We start from the raw sequence: 18,503 nt of genomic DNA, 5'->3' as shown, positions 1-18,503 counted from the left end.
TGTTACGGCGACGATCTGGAGTCAGGTTAAGACCCCGATGAGGACGACGAGCATGCAGTTGAGCTTCCCTGAGACGGTTTCTGACAGGTTGTGCAGAAATTGTTTGGTTATGCAAACCAATTGTTTCAGCAGCTGTCTGAGTGGCTGGTCTCAGACGATCTCGGAGGTGAACCTGCTGGATGTGGAGGTGCTGGGCTGGTGTGGTTACTCGTGGTCTGCGGTTGTGAGGCCGGTTGGATGTACTGCCATATTCTCTGAAACGCCTTTGGAGACGGCTTATGGTGGAGAAATGAACATTCAATGCACGAGCAACAGATCTGGTTGACATTCCTGCTGTCAGCATGCCAATTGCACGCTCCCTCAATGCTTGTGGCATCTGTGGCATTTTGCTGTGAGACAAAACTGCACATTTCAGGGTGGCCTTTTATTGTGGGCAGTTTGAGGTACACCTGTGCACTAATCATGATGTCAGATCAGCATCTTGATGTGGCACACCTGTGAGGTGGGATGGATTATCTCAGCAAAGCAGAAGTGCTCACTATCACACATTTAGACAGATTTGTGAACAATGTTTGAGAGGAATGGTAATATTGTGTATCTGGAATGAAGTTTAGATCTTCAAGTCCATCTCATGAAACATGGGAGCAAAAACAAAAGTGTTGCGTTTATATTTTTGTTGAGTGTATTAGTTGCGACAGACAAGAATATAAACATATAATGACAGTAAATTCTCTGTAAGATAAACAGAAGAAAATGTACTCAGTGGCTATTCAAGATATGTGCACCCAATAATCAAACCAATCAGTTTTAAAATATAACTGCAGCATCCTAAAAAAAAATCTGAATTCAAACATAATGCATGGTAAAGTTTCTGTTAGTCAGGGTTTAATTTGTCATTTTAAAAACATTTAGCGTGGTCGATCCTCCACCAACAGATGGCCTCAGATGAGGGCTGACCAACTGCATCCTCGAAGTTGTCACTGTTGTCACATTCAAGTACCCACTTGTGCGCCAGCTTTTTTTTCATACGTCTTTCTGCGATAAAACAAAACAAAGAAATGTGCTAAGACTGTGGCAGTCTGACGTGGCGTTTTGATCATTGATTTGTGAGTCAGTCAGAATTTAAATCTTATCGTGTGGGACTTAAGAAATCAGGTCTTATTCCAACACTTTTAGAGGTCCCTGAAGGCAGCATTGGTGACGGTATGAAGGGACTCCTCGCTTCTCCAGTCAGAAGCCGCCTACTCATGAAACCCACGAAGGACGGAGTCGTACCACAGGACGCTGGACCAGTACAAATTGAAAAGAAGTCCTTCAACATTTCGACGTCAAGGTACGGATATTACTCACGTATTTACAACCATTTCGTTGAGGGCTGACCTAGCTATTAGTTAAGCCTTCATAGCCCCGTGTGTGAGGTCGGTTAGTTAACACTCAGGGTCCAAGTCGTGCCAAGGTAACTGTTAATGTGTTACCTACACTGTAGCGCACACGCTGGGATAAGCACCACTGTATTGTAACATAAGCTGCGCTGCTTTCTTGTGTGCTACCACCACTTATCACCAGTATTTTCCCCGTGTAAGGTTAGCTACCTAATGCTGTTCACTGGCCTCAGCTGTCGGCAAAACACATCTCCCGTTATCGTTAATCCCAACACAGCGTGATTGACAGAGAAGCTACACACTTCTTACTGTTTTTTTTTTTTTAAATTTCATACTGGTTATTGTATTGGTCTTAAATTCCGATAAACATTTTTGTGTGCTTGTAGTCCACAATTCTAGCCAACGGTCTTCCGTAAACCGTGCTATGAACAGAAGAGCAGAGGCTGAATATTTTAGCTAGCAAGCAAGCTAGCTAAAATACTGAAGACGCCAGCTTGCCTATCCTATTTTTAGGTGGCCAGGCTATAAGCTGTTAAGCCACAGTATATAGCGGCTGCCAAGGCCTCCGTGTGAATTAAAGCGATGTTTTTAGCACATCAAGCCACCTGTGTCCACCGTGATTTTGATGTATCGCTGTCTCACAGGTGAACCTATTGGAGCCACTGTCTCTACGGCTTCGTGGATATATTTCTATTTCTTTCCTGTGTAAACATTAGCCCGGAATATTAAAGGTAGGCAAATATTTGTTTTTTGCTCTGCGGATCTTGTCAGTGTCCCATTTGCCTTGTTACTCTTAGAAATAACTGGGCGGGACAGATCTTGTGTAGCAATATTTTCCACAGACCTCCCTTCTACTTTTAGGGTAAGAGGGGACAAACTTGATCACAGATGTGTTTAAACACTTGTGTCGTTTTGGGGGAGAAAATCTGCCTTATTAGCAAGATATTTTGTGTGTGAGTGCCAAGGTCTGCTTAGTCCACAAGAAATCCAGTGAGGACTGACACAAAATGTATTTCAGCTAAAACAGAGTGATCAAATTTAACAGGGAGACGCCTGTGTATTCAGGGAATGATGAGAAAGCAGCTCTTCACGGGCATCAGCAGTGTGACTGCAGTTAGTGTCAAGAGGGTGAAATGTTAAATGGGGTTTATTGTTGTCACTGTATGCAGCCTGTTGGTGGTAAAGCCTTCCTGCCAAAGCCAAGCATGTCAAACTATCAACAAGCAAACGGCTGCTTTTGACAAGGAAGGCACAGAAGCAACGTTTTTTTTGTCTTTTGGCGGAAACAATGAACTTTCTGTTGGCCTAGCGTGATTCAGGCTTGGAAAACTCTGTCACAACCAACATATTGACGAATAGTACTCACATCCTCAACTTCCTTTGGCCTGGAAAAATGTGTTCATGGCAGTATTAGGGAGTAGGTGAACAGATCTCTGATCCTGGGAGTATTTTGTTGTGTAAAAGTGCATCTCTTCTTAGAGATTTTTTGAAGGTTGTACATGTTTTCCTCCTAGTTTTGAGGAATACATAGAGGGAGAGAAAGAAAACAAGCAAGACAGTTATCAACAGGACAGGAAGAGGGGAACAGATGTATATCACAGAGACTCAGAGAGGAGACAGCTGAGAGAACAGCTGCACGCTCTACAGATTTGAGTTAAATATAGCATGTCTTTCCAAACAGTTACTGCTAGCAGTGTTAGTAGACAATGTTTAACGTTGTCCTAATATAATAGTATAGATGTATGACTAATCCCCACTGTATTGCCTGGGGTAGGGCAGATGTAATTAAGACCCTTAGAAATTAACAAAGGATTGCCAACATTAGAGATGACCTCAGCGCAACAAGTATTCACCGTTAACTGTATCGATTAGTTCAAATGGCTCTCAAACATCATTTAATTGGGAGTGAGCTTCATGAGATATAAAAGACAGCATCAGTGGCCTCGAGTTGCTTTTTTAGTGTGTACTAATCACAAATGTGACATGAAAAAGGAAGACTCGTCTATAGACAATGAAAAAGGAGTTGGTTGCAATTTTACTTGTTTGTCCTACTTTGTTATTCTTTGTCAATTCCCCCCATGGACAAACTGTAGGACTACTCACTGTGCTTAGGTGTGGCTGAGCCAAAATTATACACATAATTGCCAACGTAAACAAAATTCGGAATAGCCTGTCAAGGTTTGTTTGTGGGATTATAAAGACCATCGTTCCTTGGTTTTAATTCTGCGGTGCACAAATCACACCTATCAATTTGAATATTGGTTTGTGTGTTCAAACTGCAACTCTGGTAAGATGTTGTATCCCAAGGACCTGTGTGTTGTTTTAACATATCAGTGATTATTTGAGAATTGATCAATAGCCTTTGATCATTGGTTTATGTCCAGAAAAATGACATGCAGAGGCTCCAGTGCTGTTTCTGCCATAATTAGAAACACATGGAAGTTTTGCCGCCACTCACATGATGTCCCAGTTTCCTGTGGCCTACAACAGCTTTTGGAGATCTGGGCTAGTAGCACTTTGACGTAGCCTATTTTGTGTGTGTGTTTCAGAAAAGAAAATGATGTCAAAATATATGATGAGACCTTATTGGATGGATTAGCATAATGTCTCCTTAGCTACATTCATCAATGGGCAACTTGCATTGTATTTGAAATATATGCATATGTGGAGGTTCCAAGTTAGACCAGAAGAAATCGGAGGTTTACAGACAAATGCATTGTGAGACAGGTGAGGGGTGGGAGTATTGGCAAGGAGTTTAAAGTAAGCTGCCCCTACGAAGGCCAGCTTTTTATCTGTTCTGTGCTTCAGTCTAGCCTGCTTACACCTGATCTGGGTATTTCCCTGCCCTGGCTTGTTCTGAATAACTTCCCTCTGCATTCCGCTCAAGTGTCATAAGGCATTTGTTTTACTTGCAAGTAAAGGTACAGGTTCTGACAGTATTTCAGCAGTCAACACTCATGTATATTGACTTTCCTTATCATATCCTTCCTAGATTTTATTGTAGCTATACAGGGACTAATGACATCATTTGTCATATACAGTGTAGACGGGTCATAGAAACCCAGACATCATACCTTGGAATAATTCAAAATCAGTCTTCAGCCATGTAGAGAATCGCCAGGTAATGATAAAGTATTTTTAAATAATGATCTATGTTTAAAAAAGACATACATTTTGGGACTTGTGCACACGTAACATCTTTTTTTTTTTTTTTAACTATCCCATCACTTAACTCACTGGCTGCTTTGACATGTTTTTGGAAGAGTTTGCCAAAATTCGTAATTGCATAAAAACAGACTTCAAGCGTCCTAATAATCTTTCAGTGCATCATGTGGGATGTACAGTTCCATCACAAAAACAGCCAAATCTGTGTTTTAATATATGTAAAACTCTCTCTAACTGCATGGTGTCAGGTGGCCAAAATTTTACTATTAATGCAATAATTAATAATTAATAATAATTTGTTAGAAGATTGTATAGTTTTACCAACATTTAAGCCATATATAAAATTGATTTCTGTTATTGTTCAGGTCACGTATGAAAAGACTAAGTAAATGCTGTGCTGTACGTTAATTGCTCCCTGTTGACAAATCCCTGGTGTGCTATACTGGATATAATTTCTGATGTGTCTACACCTCATGCACTTGAACAGAGAGTCTAGGCAGCTTGTGTGCTAGTCCACTGCAGCTGTAAGGGCCTGACATCGTTGTGACTGACTCATAAAACCACAGGTGGGTTTCTCATTAGCAGATGGCACAACAACTGCTGGTAGGTGCTATTCAGTTCACAAGACACATCTATGGTTTATGGTCTGTTTTCAGCCGAACACCTCTTGCTCTGTTAATTAACAACCTGATGGAACATGGTAACTCAGGTCTGTCAGAGCCGATGTGAATCCATGTTGAACATGATTTCTTTCAGGTTAAAAAGGGGAAAATGTTTTCTCCAACCTCTAAGAAGGTTTCTGTGCAGGGTGTCCCCTACCTCTGGCTCAGTGACAGTCCTGCAACCTTGTCCAGGTAAAAGCAGGTTAAGAAAAAGGATGGATAATTTGGAACAATAGGAGCACATTTTGTGAATTTAGGTGAACCTTAAGTCTTTAAAATGCTGCACATTCCAGGCAGGTTATTCATCCCTTAGTGTTCACTGAAGCCTACTGCAGGTTAATGAGCATCTTATGAGATTTATGATAACGCCTTTCTCAGTATCTATTCTGCATAGGACTTTATGTTTCTTAAAACAAGGTTAAGCCACAGAAACATATCTCCTATAGTTCTGTACGAGTAACTCATTGCAAGAGTAGGCTACATCTGCCGTTTTATAAGCAGAAGCAAACGGTTAATTTTTAACTATAGTACGTTTGACTTCAACTCGACTGTTCCACTTATGTAAATAATGGCCTTAAATAGCTGGTATACAAATCGTTGTATCCCTTTACCACTGGTGTTTGTATGTCAGTAGTAAAGGGATACAGGTGAGAGTGTGGTGTTCAGCCATTGTTAGTTTAGTTCACAGTAAAAAAACTGTAAACGGATACTATTCTTTCACAAACTGTGTACAAAGAGAAAGACAACACCCTCAAAACGCAAAGCAGGAAGAACGCAAACAATGTGCTACCCTTTAAAAAGTGCAGATCATAGGCCATATTTGGCTTATGATCGCTTTGTGTGTACCACATACAGACAACTAGGTTATATGCAACATGAGATGTCGAATATGAAAAGTATCAAGTGTGTAATTTTCCAGACACTCATGGCAGCTAGCATGCTGTTATTAGTGTCACGAGGTACCTGCAGACACCTTCATCAACCATTTAAACAAATAAACACTCAGGCTCATTCAGGCTGTCGGGGTAAAGGCATAAAACAAAAAGAAGAACTGTATGTAATTTTGTTTTATCTGGTAATTGTTTTGTCCATGACATGTTAGGCCTTTGGCATTTTATAGATTTATTATATTACTTCAAGTTTCCCCCAATTGTTCCAGAATGAATTGAACTTAGTCAATTATCATCATGCCCTCACATCCAAATTTTAGCAATATTTTTAGAATTTACTGAATAGGTAAATTCTAGGTACTGTTTCGGGTACAGAGCACAGACTCTGTACTTCTAAAAAAAGAAGTGGAGGAGATCTAACTTTATTTACCACCACTGTAAGACTCTGATTCATCGTAAAGCGACTGTCACACACTAATGGAAAAAAATGATGTTGCTGCTCTGTACTGCTTTAGTGTTGTCGCAATGTAGACTCTCCTCTGTGTCGCAGTGAACAGTCAGTCACTCAGTGGTGAAGTTTCTTGATGTTAACAACTGCGAGCATTACTAAATGCAATAAAACTGCGACTGAAAAAAGGCACAACCTTTTCAATGAGCGTCACTGTCCCATCCACTGTTTTGCTTTGGCTGTTAGTTGTTGCGTGGACATTGGAGGGGTGTGCTCAGAGAGTGGCTTAAGCTCTGTACCATCTGTACTGTATATATCTCAAAAGTGCTGGAGTGTGTACTTCAGCCACTGTTAGAGAGGCCGCACATTGTAATATTTCAGTCTTCACAGGATGCAAAATGTATTTTTTTGAAACGGAATGGGAAAAAAAACAGGAAACAAATGTGCAGCAAAAAAATGAGAGAAATAGGTGTGGGTCCCTGATCATGCGGAGGAGAATAAAGAAGGAAGTGAAAACTAAAAGACGGAAGGTGACAACAGGCCAGAGAAATAATTTCCCAGTGGTCCAGTTGATGAAATGAGAGGAGGGGATTTAGAAATGGATAACAATACAGGTGCCACTTGTAGCTCAGGTCATTATAAAATGGATAGGGAAAAAATTCTGTACAGTTTAGTACTGCTAGTACTACTAATTCTGAAAGGCTGGTCAAAGCAATTGTAAATGAGTCATTTGGTCCCACTCCTGGTTGCCTAAACATGGACTATCGATGGTGTGTTTATGTTTGTGTCAGCCTGAAATATTGTTGCTCCTAGGGAGTTCTGGTGATGTCACATGTACTGCCTTGTGCTATACCACTCTCCACCTCCCCCCACCCACACCAGAGGGGAAAGATTTACCACATGAAGCACAACTGAAGTTGCAGTTTGTCTATGTCTTAGTCGGACTATAGTCAGAGCCAGTTTTGCTTGTCATACTCCCTGTGGTGTCACAATTAGTCTCTACTGGGATAATTCTGTGTTAAGTTTTTAAATCAATTGTGGTGTTTCAGCTCAGTTGAGGCTAGCAAAATGTAAAAAAAAGAGGAAGTGATAATGTATTTTACCATTGTGTTAATTGCTACATTGCACCAGGATGCTTCTTCACAATTGTGTGGGTTTTATGTTCACATTGGAACCTGACCAAAGTCTGCTGCTGTCTGTGATCATCATTAGTACCGTGCTTCTTGCATACTGTAACATTTCAGATACTTTTCCAAGTTTAAAGTCATGCAAGGAATGTTAGTGCCAGTATGTGCTAAAGCTAGTAAAAAAGATAAAACAACAACGTATCTGACTAGTTAGTTATTTATCTGTAGATGTTATTGTCTAATACCCTACCCTGTTTTATAGTGTTTTATTCGTCTGCCTCCTCCATGCCATATTATTGCTTTTATAGCTGTTAATAATCATCGATAATTAAGAAAAGGAAGCAAATGCTGTATAATCAGCTTTAACCGGTTCATGGATCAGTTTGTCTTGAGATTAGAAATGCATGGCAAAGCTGAAGTCCAAGTACTTAAGGCTCACTTCATATCTATGACCCACAAAGACCTGGAAGTGTATGGCTTCGGCCCCTTCTTAGCAGGATTAGTATGAGTGGTACGCAGGCTAAATGTTGAGTCATACTTGTAGAGAAGTGGTTTTGTACAGCATGCTAATACCTGATCACCCTCACTAACACCAGATAATAGAGTGAAAAGCTGATCCAACTAAAGAAGGGTGTGATGGGTCACTATTGTTTAAATACAAGTGTCTTTTCAGGTACTGTCCTAGAAGACATTTAAGGTAATTTCCATTGTGGTAAGTCACAGACCGTTTTGTGTGGGGTGGGTATAGCAAGTGTCAGTGTCGCATTGTCACTTGAAACTTGCAGAACCTTAGATTAAGGTGAGTAAACCTAGGTTATATTGGGTATATAGTTGTTTTAAGATTAAATACAAACGTATCAGTCACCTCGTTTATCATTTCACTAAGTGTGAACTTTGTGCTGGTTGACAACAAATAGCCTGTTAGGTTTGTTCTCTGTTTGCTTCATGTTGTTCCTCTCTCTCTTACTCTCTTTTTCTTCTTCCTTGAGTTGGGTCCTGCTCAAGGTTTCTTCCTGTTAAAAGAGAGTTTTTCCTTGCCACTGTTGCTCTAAACAGCAACAGTTCTGATTGTAAAAGGTGGCTTTCGGCTTAAAATAAAATTGACGTGGCTTGGTTAATGAGCAATATTAAGATTAAAAGTTTAGTCTAAATAACTGTAAAAGCCTTTAAAGACTCAGCATTATTGGTTTTAGTGGGCATGGTTTGACTTTTTTGTATTTGTGTTCTTAAACATCCACAGCTAAGTGAGTCATGTTAATCCAGTATTGATGACTTGGCCTCCACTAGGTAAACATTTGACAATAGACCTTGCTACTCAATAAACACACCTTTATGCTCAGAACAAACTCTCTTTGTACTTCAACAGCACTATCAAGTCTTCTTCCTCATGTTGATGTCATGTTTACTTTAGGTCTAAAGGGAAATTGAAAACTTTCAAGGTCTGAGTCTTGTTTAGGGAGGAGCCTCAATGTTTTTCCCTTCAAAATGGACCCCACATAAGTTTTAAACTCATGTAAATGCATTCCAGATAGGTTTGTTTTCCCATTTGGTAGTTCAGTTAAGTAAGATTATTTCTGACCAAGCTCTAAGCTGATTTCATAGACCAAAGGTCCTCAGCACACAGCTGAGTCAGTGATAGCTAATCTGTGATCTGTCATAGATGTAAACGGATTGATGTAAGTGCACTTTGGCAATGTTTCCCTCTTTATCTACATGAAACGCTGATCCCTTGTACTCTACTTCACGTTGTTGTAAGGTATATGGCTGACTTTACACGTAGCTCTTGCAATATGTGCGTTTCATGCTGTTCATGTTACATACTATTCAGATGCATATTTTTACTCTTATTCTGTTGTCTTTGTACAGTGGACTAGAGTCACAGGGTTATTAGGTCAAATTATTCACCAGACCTCAGCTGGAATAAATCTGATGCCAGGTGTTGCTGGAGTTGTAGGTGACCTATTTATTTGGCCCTGTTTTGCTGGCCTAAATGAGCAAAGGCGAGGTGAGATGAGGTACTGATGAGTAGTTTGTTGTCCTGCCAATGTGTTTAGCTGCCGTTGGCCAGAGCAGTGCTGGCTGTGCTGGGGCTTGAGCGCTGGCTGACTGCCCTCCTGACAGGGGTGGGGCTGACTTAGTGCTCAGCTCTGACCTACACTCTGATTTATGAGTTCCTTCTCGCAGCCTGTTTCCCCTCCTATTCACCCACTAGATCACAACTCATCTCCAGCTGTACATCACCCTCCCCCCAAAACACAAGCAGGGCCACCCTGTGTCCACCACAGACATCGCGGCTAATAAACAAACCCGTGATATGGAGCAGATGTGAACATTCGGCTGTTGCTTGGATGAGAAACGCACACTATAAGAATAATTATTCTGCAGCTTACTTCATCAAACTATAGAAGTTCGACTTATGTTGTATGTTGTGTTTGGTTAACATTTTATGTTCTACTTGTAACATGAATAGCTGTACATGTTTTCTTTTCTCCTCTAATCTATCACTCTCTGTTTTTAATTTCAACTCGGATCTCTACGAACTGCCGTCCAATAACAATAGTGGTTTTGAAGCAGAAAGCCTCTGTATGTGCACTTCAAAAGCACCACTGCATACCATGCACATGTAGTTTGACACAGAGGTTAAACAGGGTCTCAGGATGTTGACAGTGATGTACAAAGGAAAAAGGTTCTGATTGATTGAGTCCTCCAACTGTTGATGTTATTATTGATTGTGTGAATTATTAATTTAATGTTTCATGTCTGTGAAACGCAGTGTAAGTGTTTTTACCTGTGATCTTTGAGTAGTGGGCCATGCAACCTGTGCCTTGTGCTGCTCTGATATTCAGAGTGTGCAGGCTTTCAGGTATGGCCAACATCTGGTCCAGGAATATATGTTACAGTCCTCTATAGCATTATTAGCATAGCTAGACTCATTAACTGCTTATTTGTCTTTCCTCTAACAGGAGTGGTTCACTGGTTTAACCCTGCAAGACCCTGCTGCCTTCTTTCACTTTGTCACTTCAAGAGGAGGCTTGCCTGCCTCTGGCAAGAAACACCATGTGCCAAAACTGGAGAGGACTTACTACTGCCCCATAGACGGCTAAACCATCTGTGACCATTGCCCTCCTGTCTGAGGACCTTTCTAATCCTCCACATTGTCTAAAAGCCAAGATGAAAAAGGTGGTGGCATGGTCAGCAGAGGATGTTTCTAATTGGCTCAGCAAAGAGGGGATGCCAGAATACATAGATGCCCTCTGTCAGATGGATGGCCCTGCTCTGCTCAAGCTCACTGAGACAGATTTCCAGAAGCCTCCCCTCTCATTACTGTCATCTGATGCGGGACAGCAACTGTTGGAGCGACTGGAGACACTACGGATAGAGACCCACATTGAAGCTCATAAAAATGGCCATGCAAATGGGCATATTGTTAGGCTACCTAATGGAACTACCAAGCCCCAGAGAAATGGCTCACTGGCAATGAAGGACTTCAGCATGGAAATGATCCATATCCCCATGCCTACGATAGAAGCCACACGGTCCTCATTCCCTGTCGAGTGGGGAAAGACAGGGGTAGCCTTCATCTATGCGGTGGTGTGCTTTGTCACAACCACTGTTGTCATTTCAGTGGTCCACGAGAGAGTACCGCCAAAGGAGCACACGCCACCACTGCCTGATAAGTTCTTCGACCTATTTGACAGAGTGGAGTGGGCCTTTTCCATCTGTGAGATTAACGGCATGCTACTGGTGGGACTCTGGCTCATACAGTGGATTCTACTCAAGTACAGGTACAGTCATCTTCTTGCAATTAGTTTAGTCAGACAAAATGGACATTGTAGATGAAGGGCCTTTTCAAAATACAAGCTTGTATATTCCTTTGCCCTGCAGTTTTGGGACTGCTCTCCAGTAGTCCTGCGCAATTTAGGGAAAAATATGAATCATAAGAAACTGGCAGTACCATACAGCCTGAACATGGCTCTAAATTGGCTAATTGAAATTTCTTTCCACATTCTGAGGCTTCAGTGTCTAAAGAAAGGGGGCATCAATTGGCCATTAAAGTGAAGCATCAAAAACAGAATTGTCTTGTACATATAGCAGCACGTTGTTATTGCTTTGGGTCAGAGCACCCGCGGAGATGGCCGAGCAACCATGTGTGCCAGCCTACACTTGTCATTGATTTGCTGATGACCACTCCCCTGCTACCTATCGACGCAATGCATATACTGTGTTTGTGAAAGAGAGCGTGCCTGTGTGTGTGCACGTGTAGGAAGATCACAATGCCAACACTCATTAGAAAGCAAAGATGATTGGCTATACAGCTAAGTCAGTAGCTTGTACAAAGCCAATAGCCACTAGCTTACTCGTGCTGGAAATCTCACGAGACACTCGTAATTCTCGTCCAGACTGGGAGTGCTTGTTGTGTTTTGTGGGGGGTGTCCTGAAGTCAAATCTAAACGGAAAATGCTGCAAACACTCACTGGTGTTAGGTTAAAAAGCAGAGAAAACGAGCACACCCAACACTGACTAAAACATAAACAGGAAATGACCACTACATGCTAATACAACATGTTAGTGTTTTGCGATAGAACTTAAATGAGAATCAAAGTCATTTAAAAACTAAATTGCGCACAGGGGTGAATCGACATCACAATTTTATAACGATTAATCATGCAGGCCTACTCCAGACCTTAATGTGAGCAGTTCATGTAGTGAAATGCTGAATTTTCCACCAAACTTCTCTCAACAACTGTCTCCTTAAATGGAAATGAAATATTCCATTAATTACTTTCCTCCATTTCTTTTCTCCTCAGGTCAATAATTGGCAGGCGGTTCTTTTTCATTGTGGGCACACTCTATCTATACCGCTGTATAACAATGTACATCACTACTCTGCCCGTTCCTGGGATGCACTTTAAATGCTCTCCAAAGGTATCATTTCTACAGTCTTACTGTATCTCTGTAATTGTAATTGGTTTAGCATGTGAGTGGAGTGGAGTTTCTTTCTGCATTTAATTGCTTACCAAAAAATGAAAGATTTCTGAGTGCTGTCCTCTCATGGTAAGATGTGTTTTGAGTAGTTGCTTCCCTTTTTGTACTCAATATTGCACAATATAAATGCTACTGGGTTGGTGGTTTCAAAGCATTTACTTTGAAGCTTCTATGTACAGTTTCTGTTTAATTGTATATTTTAACATACTATCTGTTTCTGTTAACAGAATAATTAGACCATTGTGGTGAAAATAGTTTGTGTAACAATTGCATCATAATGCATGTGTGTGTGTTAATCACAACACCAGTAATATAGGTATGTAAAGCAAGTACTGGAAACCTTAAATATGGCAAGAGTAGGTTAAAAAATAGCGTCATTGTTTAGAGTTATTGTCATGGAAAGTAGAGAGGGTTGTCCAAACAAACGTTTGAGTCTTCAGAGTTCCCACTCATCACCCCCTCACACACGCTGTTCTGAAGGATGTTGCTTCATTTCCATTAATGTATTGCAGCAAATTCAACAATAACACAAGAGGGAAGACTGATGGGTCTCAACAATACTATGCATTTTATAGGCTCGAGTGCTCAGCAGCAGTACAGTGCTGTGTGTTACAACTGTGGATGGTTGTAGTCTTACACATGTAATCAAACATTTTAGGATCTAGTACAATACATCAGGAGTTAGTCCTCTGATAAGGTGACCCTCAGAAAAGGTGATGGATCTAGATCTAGACAATTAGATTCCAGAGAATTAAATAGTAGCTGTGTTCATCTTCACCTGTGTGACAGACTAAAGCTGCAGTATTTGATCTATTTAGGAGACATTACTAATACTGTCCGTTATTCACTCCTCAAAGATTATGTAATGCATGACTGTTTTTCTTTCAGCTTCTTGGGAACTGGGAGGCTCAAATGAGAAGAGTAATGAAAATGATTGCAGGCGGGGGCCTCTCCATCACAGGTTCCCACACCATGTGTGGAGATTACCTGTATAGTGGCCACACCGTCATGTTAACGCTAACATACCTCTTCATCAAAGAGTGTAAGTGCTATACTATGCAGTATATACTATAAGAATGTCTAACTTTGTTTAGCACTAATACAACACTATATCTTCACCTCACTGTGGACCCAGTTACCCAGTCACACCAAAGTTTTAGGGACATGCAGATACAAAAAAAAATGGATTACACCAGTCACAATATTCTCATTGTGTAAAGACATTGTTTCATTGCCTGAGCACAGTGATGCGCATTTTCACTTCTTCAGCTTTTACTGCTAATTACCTCACTCTTGGTTTACCACTAAGCCAATGTGGGGTGATGTATAATGCAACAGGAACAGAAAAAGGAACTTGTTGCAACTCCAGTATTTCATGTCGTAGCAATGCTTTTCCTCAACCCTGATTAATACAGTAGTGACATCTAGTGGACAATTTGAGAAGTTAGACTAGATAGAATAGAATATATATTAATTCCTTTGGGAAGGTCCCTCAGGGAAATTCGGGTACCAGCAGCATAAAACACCGACAGTAAGAGCACATGTGTTGTATCAGTTTAAGTTTAAGACACAATGGCCATGACACCACGCTGATATGAAGTGGCCCACTGAAATGTACAAGACTTCTAAACCTATTAACCAAGGTCGGATTAGCTGTCATGAATATTTATGTTTGATTGACAGATTCTCCCAAACGGTTCTGGTGGTACCACTGGCTTTGCTGGACCTTGAGCGCGGTAGGGATTTTTTGCATCCTCCTGGCCCATGACCACTACACTGTAGATGTGGTGGTGGCATATTTTATTACTACACGTCTCTTCTGGTGGTACCACACTATGGCCAACCAGCAGGTGAGTGCAGTGCATGACCATATAAAGAAAATATACCTTGCATAACTTCCAATGATAATGTAATATACAGTATTTAATAACAAAAATGACATACAAAAAGGACATGTTAAGTTAACCGCCGTCGCTGACAGTGTATGTTTTTTGCTGAATTTCAGTCGCTGAAGGAGACTTCGCAGAGTAACCCTTTCTCGCGGGTGTGGTGGTATAGACTGTTCCAGTACTTCGAAGAGAATGTGAACGGCATGGTACCCAAGAATTATCAGCTGCCGTTCTCATGGCGAGCATTACAGTGGAATCGTGGGGTGAAATACAGCAGGCTGGACAGCCAGTGACGCCTGTCACGGAAATGAAGGCGAGGACTGTGACTTCCACAAGTGCTGTTTTTAATCCAAGGAAGATGGCACTGTTCAATGTAGCGCTGTCCTTACACCTCTAGTAACAGACATCCCTGTCCAAATGGGTAACACTGTGACCCATCTAGTATTATATTTCTTCTTGTCCTTTTTTTTCTCTGGTACTATTTGTCAGCATAGAGCACTAATTTATTTGTCTTCTTTTCAAAGGCCACATAAGTGTCTGCTTTTGTAGTCGATTTGTTAAACAGTTCAACAGACTTCTGAAACATTTTTAGTAAAAAGGACTTTTCCCTCGCAGCACAAAAAAAACAAAACGTAATGTCTTCATGTTAATTTTTTGTTTTTGATCGATCAGATGCTTATATGAGAACCAAAATGCCACAAGCATTTCTTTCTTCTTTTTTTTTATAGCAACTTTACATTTTGTAAACTCCTTGCTATAAAACATAAGGTGCAAAAAATAATTTTCTAAATATGTCAAACTTTATTTTTCAAAAGCAAATGATGTCCAAAACAAAGATTTTTAGATTTTTATCTTTTTCAAGATGGATAACTGAGAGCATAAGAATTTAATGTGGTATAACATTATTCCAGTGCCTTCCTTAGCTTGATTGTAAAACAGTTCCAAGTACCTAGTATGTACGTATGTCTCGTGTCTCTCTGCCGTGGTGTAAACGCATGCTGCGGCACAGCCACAGTCACACTCTCCCATGAATGTATAAAAATATCTACGCCAGCCTTACCAGACGATTGGTCTTCCCAAAAATTAAGTGCAAGAAGTAAAATGTCCCGTTTATCGATGCTTTATGATGTCAGCTCGTGCTTAGTTGGTTAAATACTGTTGTAACAGGAAGAAAAATGACTGTATTGTATTTTTTTAATGTCTGTAACATTTCATCTTTTACCAACACCAGCTGTGTTCAAAGGCCGATCTCTGACGCAGGACCTGCAAACATCACTGCCTAATTGGATAAGAAATGTTTCTGAGGAGCAGGGTTGAGTTATTCTGGACCTGGACATGTCTCATTGCAGAAGCCTTTCTCTGAGGAGATAATGAGCGTCTTTATGTTTGAAATCAGAATTAACATCATTACTGTCTTGTCTTCTCAGCCTGTTTTGGGGTGTTGGGGGGGGATTAGACTCAGAAGGAAGCACTTGGTGTGATGTAAGAAGTTTCAGACAAAGTTTCTGAAGGTGTCTGCTAGATGTCTTATTATAAATACTAATCAAGCTGCTATGCTACAGTTTTTTTTGAGTGTAACGCCAAAACAATCCTATGTAACTCATTACAGGATTTGATTTGTGGGGAACAAGTCGAACCATAATGCACAGAGCTGGTGTGTTGTTTCACCATTGATTTTCATGAATGTGAAAATGCGTCCATATTGATCCTATTCATGTAAATGTTTTTTTCTTTTTTTTTTTTTAAGTTGTGTAACTGACTTAAATGTAAAGTATTATACATGTTCATGTATTGGGGAATATTTAACTCTTTATGTGAAACTTTAATTTCAAATGTAGCTCCGAAGTAAAACTGCACTAATCTTTAGATCATACAAATTTCAAATCAATAACAGTTGTAATTCTTAAAGGTGAGGGGGGTGAGAATAACTTAAAATGCCAACTGGAGTCAGCACAGACTCACCCTCCTTCCTGTTGCATTGTCCAAACATTTCAGTTTTACACACAGCTGTTCCTCGGTTTTGAAAGAGCACACAAGGTTTCTCACATACGGCCATATTTAGATTTGAGGTAATGTTTGTTCCAAACATTTCTCGAGGGCTTTGATAAGGATGAAGGTTAAGTTTATTTTTTGCCAATCAATTTGTTTTTTAAAGCTAAGAAATGAAATGAAAGTTGGTTTTCTTGTATGTTTCTCTGTAAACTTCTCACCCACTTTGTCCTTTTTTTTGTGCGTATACCAGATATTTGTAAGATATGATAAAGGGTTGTTCTTGGGATGTTTTTGAATAAAACATTTTACTTTTAAAGGTATTTATTTGATGTCCATCTCTGTTTTTCTTACATCAGAAGAGATTTTTCTTTTGCCTAATGATAATGTCATGGCCGCTCCATGAACAACCAGCAGATGGACACATTGAGTTGTGTGATATGAGTAGTACTGTGAAGACTGCTCTATGTTTGTGTATTTCAACATGTCTGACATTTGCTCCTTTTAGGCCTCTGTTAACCTTTCAAACATGTCTAAAGTCTTCATGTCACCTCATCCACACAGCAATTTTAGTAAACTGGGCACTTGGAATAAACACACAACGCCTACAAACACTTACACATAAGCCACTTGGTGCTGTGCAATGAGTTGTAACTCATTATTAGAAGTGCATCCAGCAGCACAGACCATCAGTTATTTGTTTTTTTTACCTGAATTCTGTTATTACATTATGACTGTGGTTTTTAAATTCTTAACTGTATCCACCAGGTTATTGCTGAGCAGGAAGCTGAACAAATAAGAGTGAACCAGTAGTTGAACAGCTGAACAATGAGCTAAGACTTTGTGTGAAGCCAGTAGAAGCTACTGATAGACGTGATCATTTAGGTTCATCACTGCAGCTTTTGCTTACAATGCCAGAATTCTGCTATCATTAGATTCTTTTTTGAAACATGAATTTCTGAATGTCCACTAAAGTTGCGGTGGAAAAAAAACACTGCTCCATAACTGTATTTTGATTAGACTGGACTGACAATGGCTACATAACCCCACAAACCCCACACCACATCCTCAGAGATTATGTGGGAATCCATGGGAACAGATTAGTAATCTTCCTGACCTTAGCCTCTCCAAGGATGGCACAGTCTATGACAAAAACACCTGTGAGTAGCTATGTAAGCAGCTTGTTCTGGGAATCATGGCAATGATAATAATTTCAAACTATGTCTTGATTATAAACAGAAATAAATACAGCATTAAAACAACCAAACATCTGTCAAAAAGTGACACCCTGTAGTTATCCATGTAGTCTAAATAAAGATTGAATTATTCCCCGGCGATCACTGCTGATTTATGACATCTGATAGGATGTGAGAGGGATCCAAATGGAACTGATGCTGAGAGGCACACTGTCACCTCTGGACTGCTAAAAGAGCAAGATGTCCTGCTTGTGATTCCTTGGTTGAAAAGGGGGGCACATATTTATTTTGAGCTGTCTCCTCAGCCCACTGGAGACTTTGGCTGGCACCCCAGAGAGACTGGACTGGCCAGCCAAGCTGAACTCCCACACATACTACAGTACAGTCAAATGAGGGAGGAGTGAGCCTGTACTCTGAACATCTTTGAGTTTCAGCAGACTTCATTAACTAGGCCAAAAAGATGCTGTTATGATGGAAAGATAATGCAATTCTGCAGGTGCACAGTTTGTAATGTGGACAGAAAAACATTCAGGTTTTCTTCATTTTGATTTGAGAGTGTGGAATGGTACAATGCTATGCGTGAGCGTGGTTCTGTATGATTTTACAACATGAATGGCATGTTCTAACAGTCATGCAGCAACAGCCTGTTTCCCAATCTGGCCTCTCAATCATAAAAAAAACATTTTTTGAATATGTACTTTTTTTTTTACAGTTATATGACACATCACAATGAACTTAGCTTTAGAGTAACCTCCCCTCCCATAAGGCC

General features: G+C 40.3%; 1 protein-coding gene across 2 annotated transcripts; it reads left to right on the top strand.

Annotated features, from left to right (window-relative positions):
* The first annotated feature begins 1,106 nt into the window (after positions 1 to 1,106).
* On the top strand, positions 1,107 to 16,861 carry sgms1a (sphingomyelin synthase 1a). 2 transcript variants are annotated; one of them, XM_028423516.1, is made up of 7 exons: positions 1,107 to 1,333; positions 2,027 to 2,113; positions 10,638 to 11,459; positions 12,483 to 12,600; positions 13,549 to 13,702; positions 14,344 to 14,510; positions 14,666 to 16,861. In XM_028423516.1, the coding sequence occupies exons 3-7, from the start codon at positions 10,846 to 10,848 to the stop codon at positions 14,840 to 14,842; spliced, it is 1,230 nt and encodes a 409-aa protein (XP_028279317.1). In that variant the 5' UTR covers positions 1,107 to 1,333; positions 2,027 to 2,113; positions 10,638 to 10,845; the 3' UTR covers positions 14,843 to 16,861. The 2 variants fall into 2 exon arrangements, with proteins under 2 accessions (XP_028279317.1, XP_028279318.1); XM_028423517.1 differs by lacking the exon at positions 2,027 to 2,113.
* Positions 16,862 to 18,503: the final 1,642 nt, after the last annotated feature.

Source organism: Parambassis ranga, chromosome 15, assembly GCF_900634625.1.
Source record: "Parambassis ranga chromosome 15, fParRan2.1, whole genome shotgun sequence".
Taxonomy (NCBI): domain Eukaryota; kingdom Metazoa; phylum Chordata; class Actinopteri; family Ambassidae; genus Parambassis; species Parambassis ranga.
Note: the sequence above shows the minus strand (reverse complement) of the source record. Positions and strands in the feature narration are given on the sequence as shown.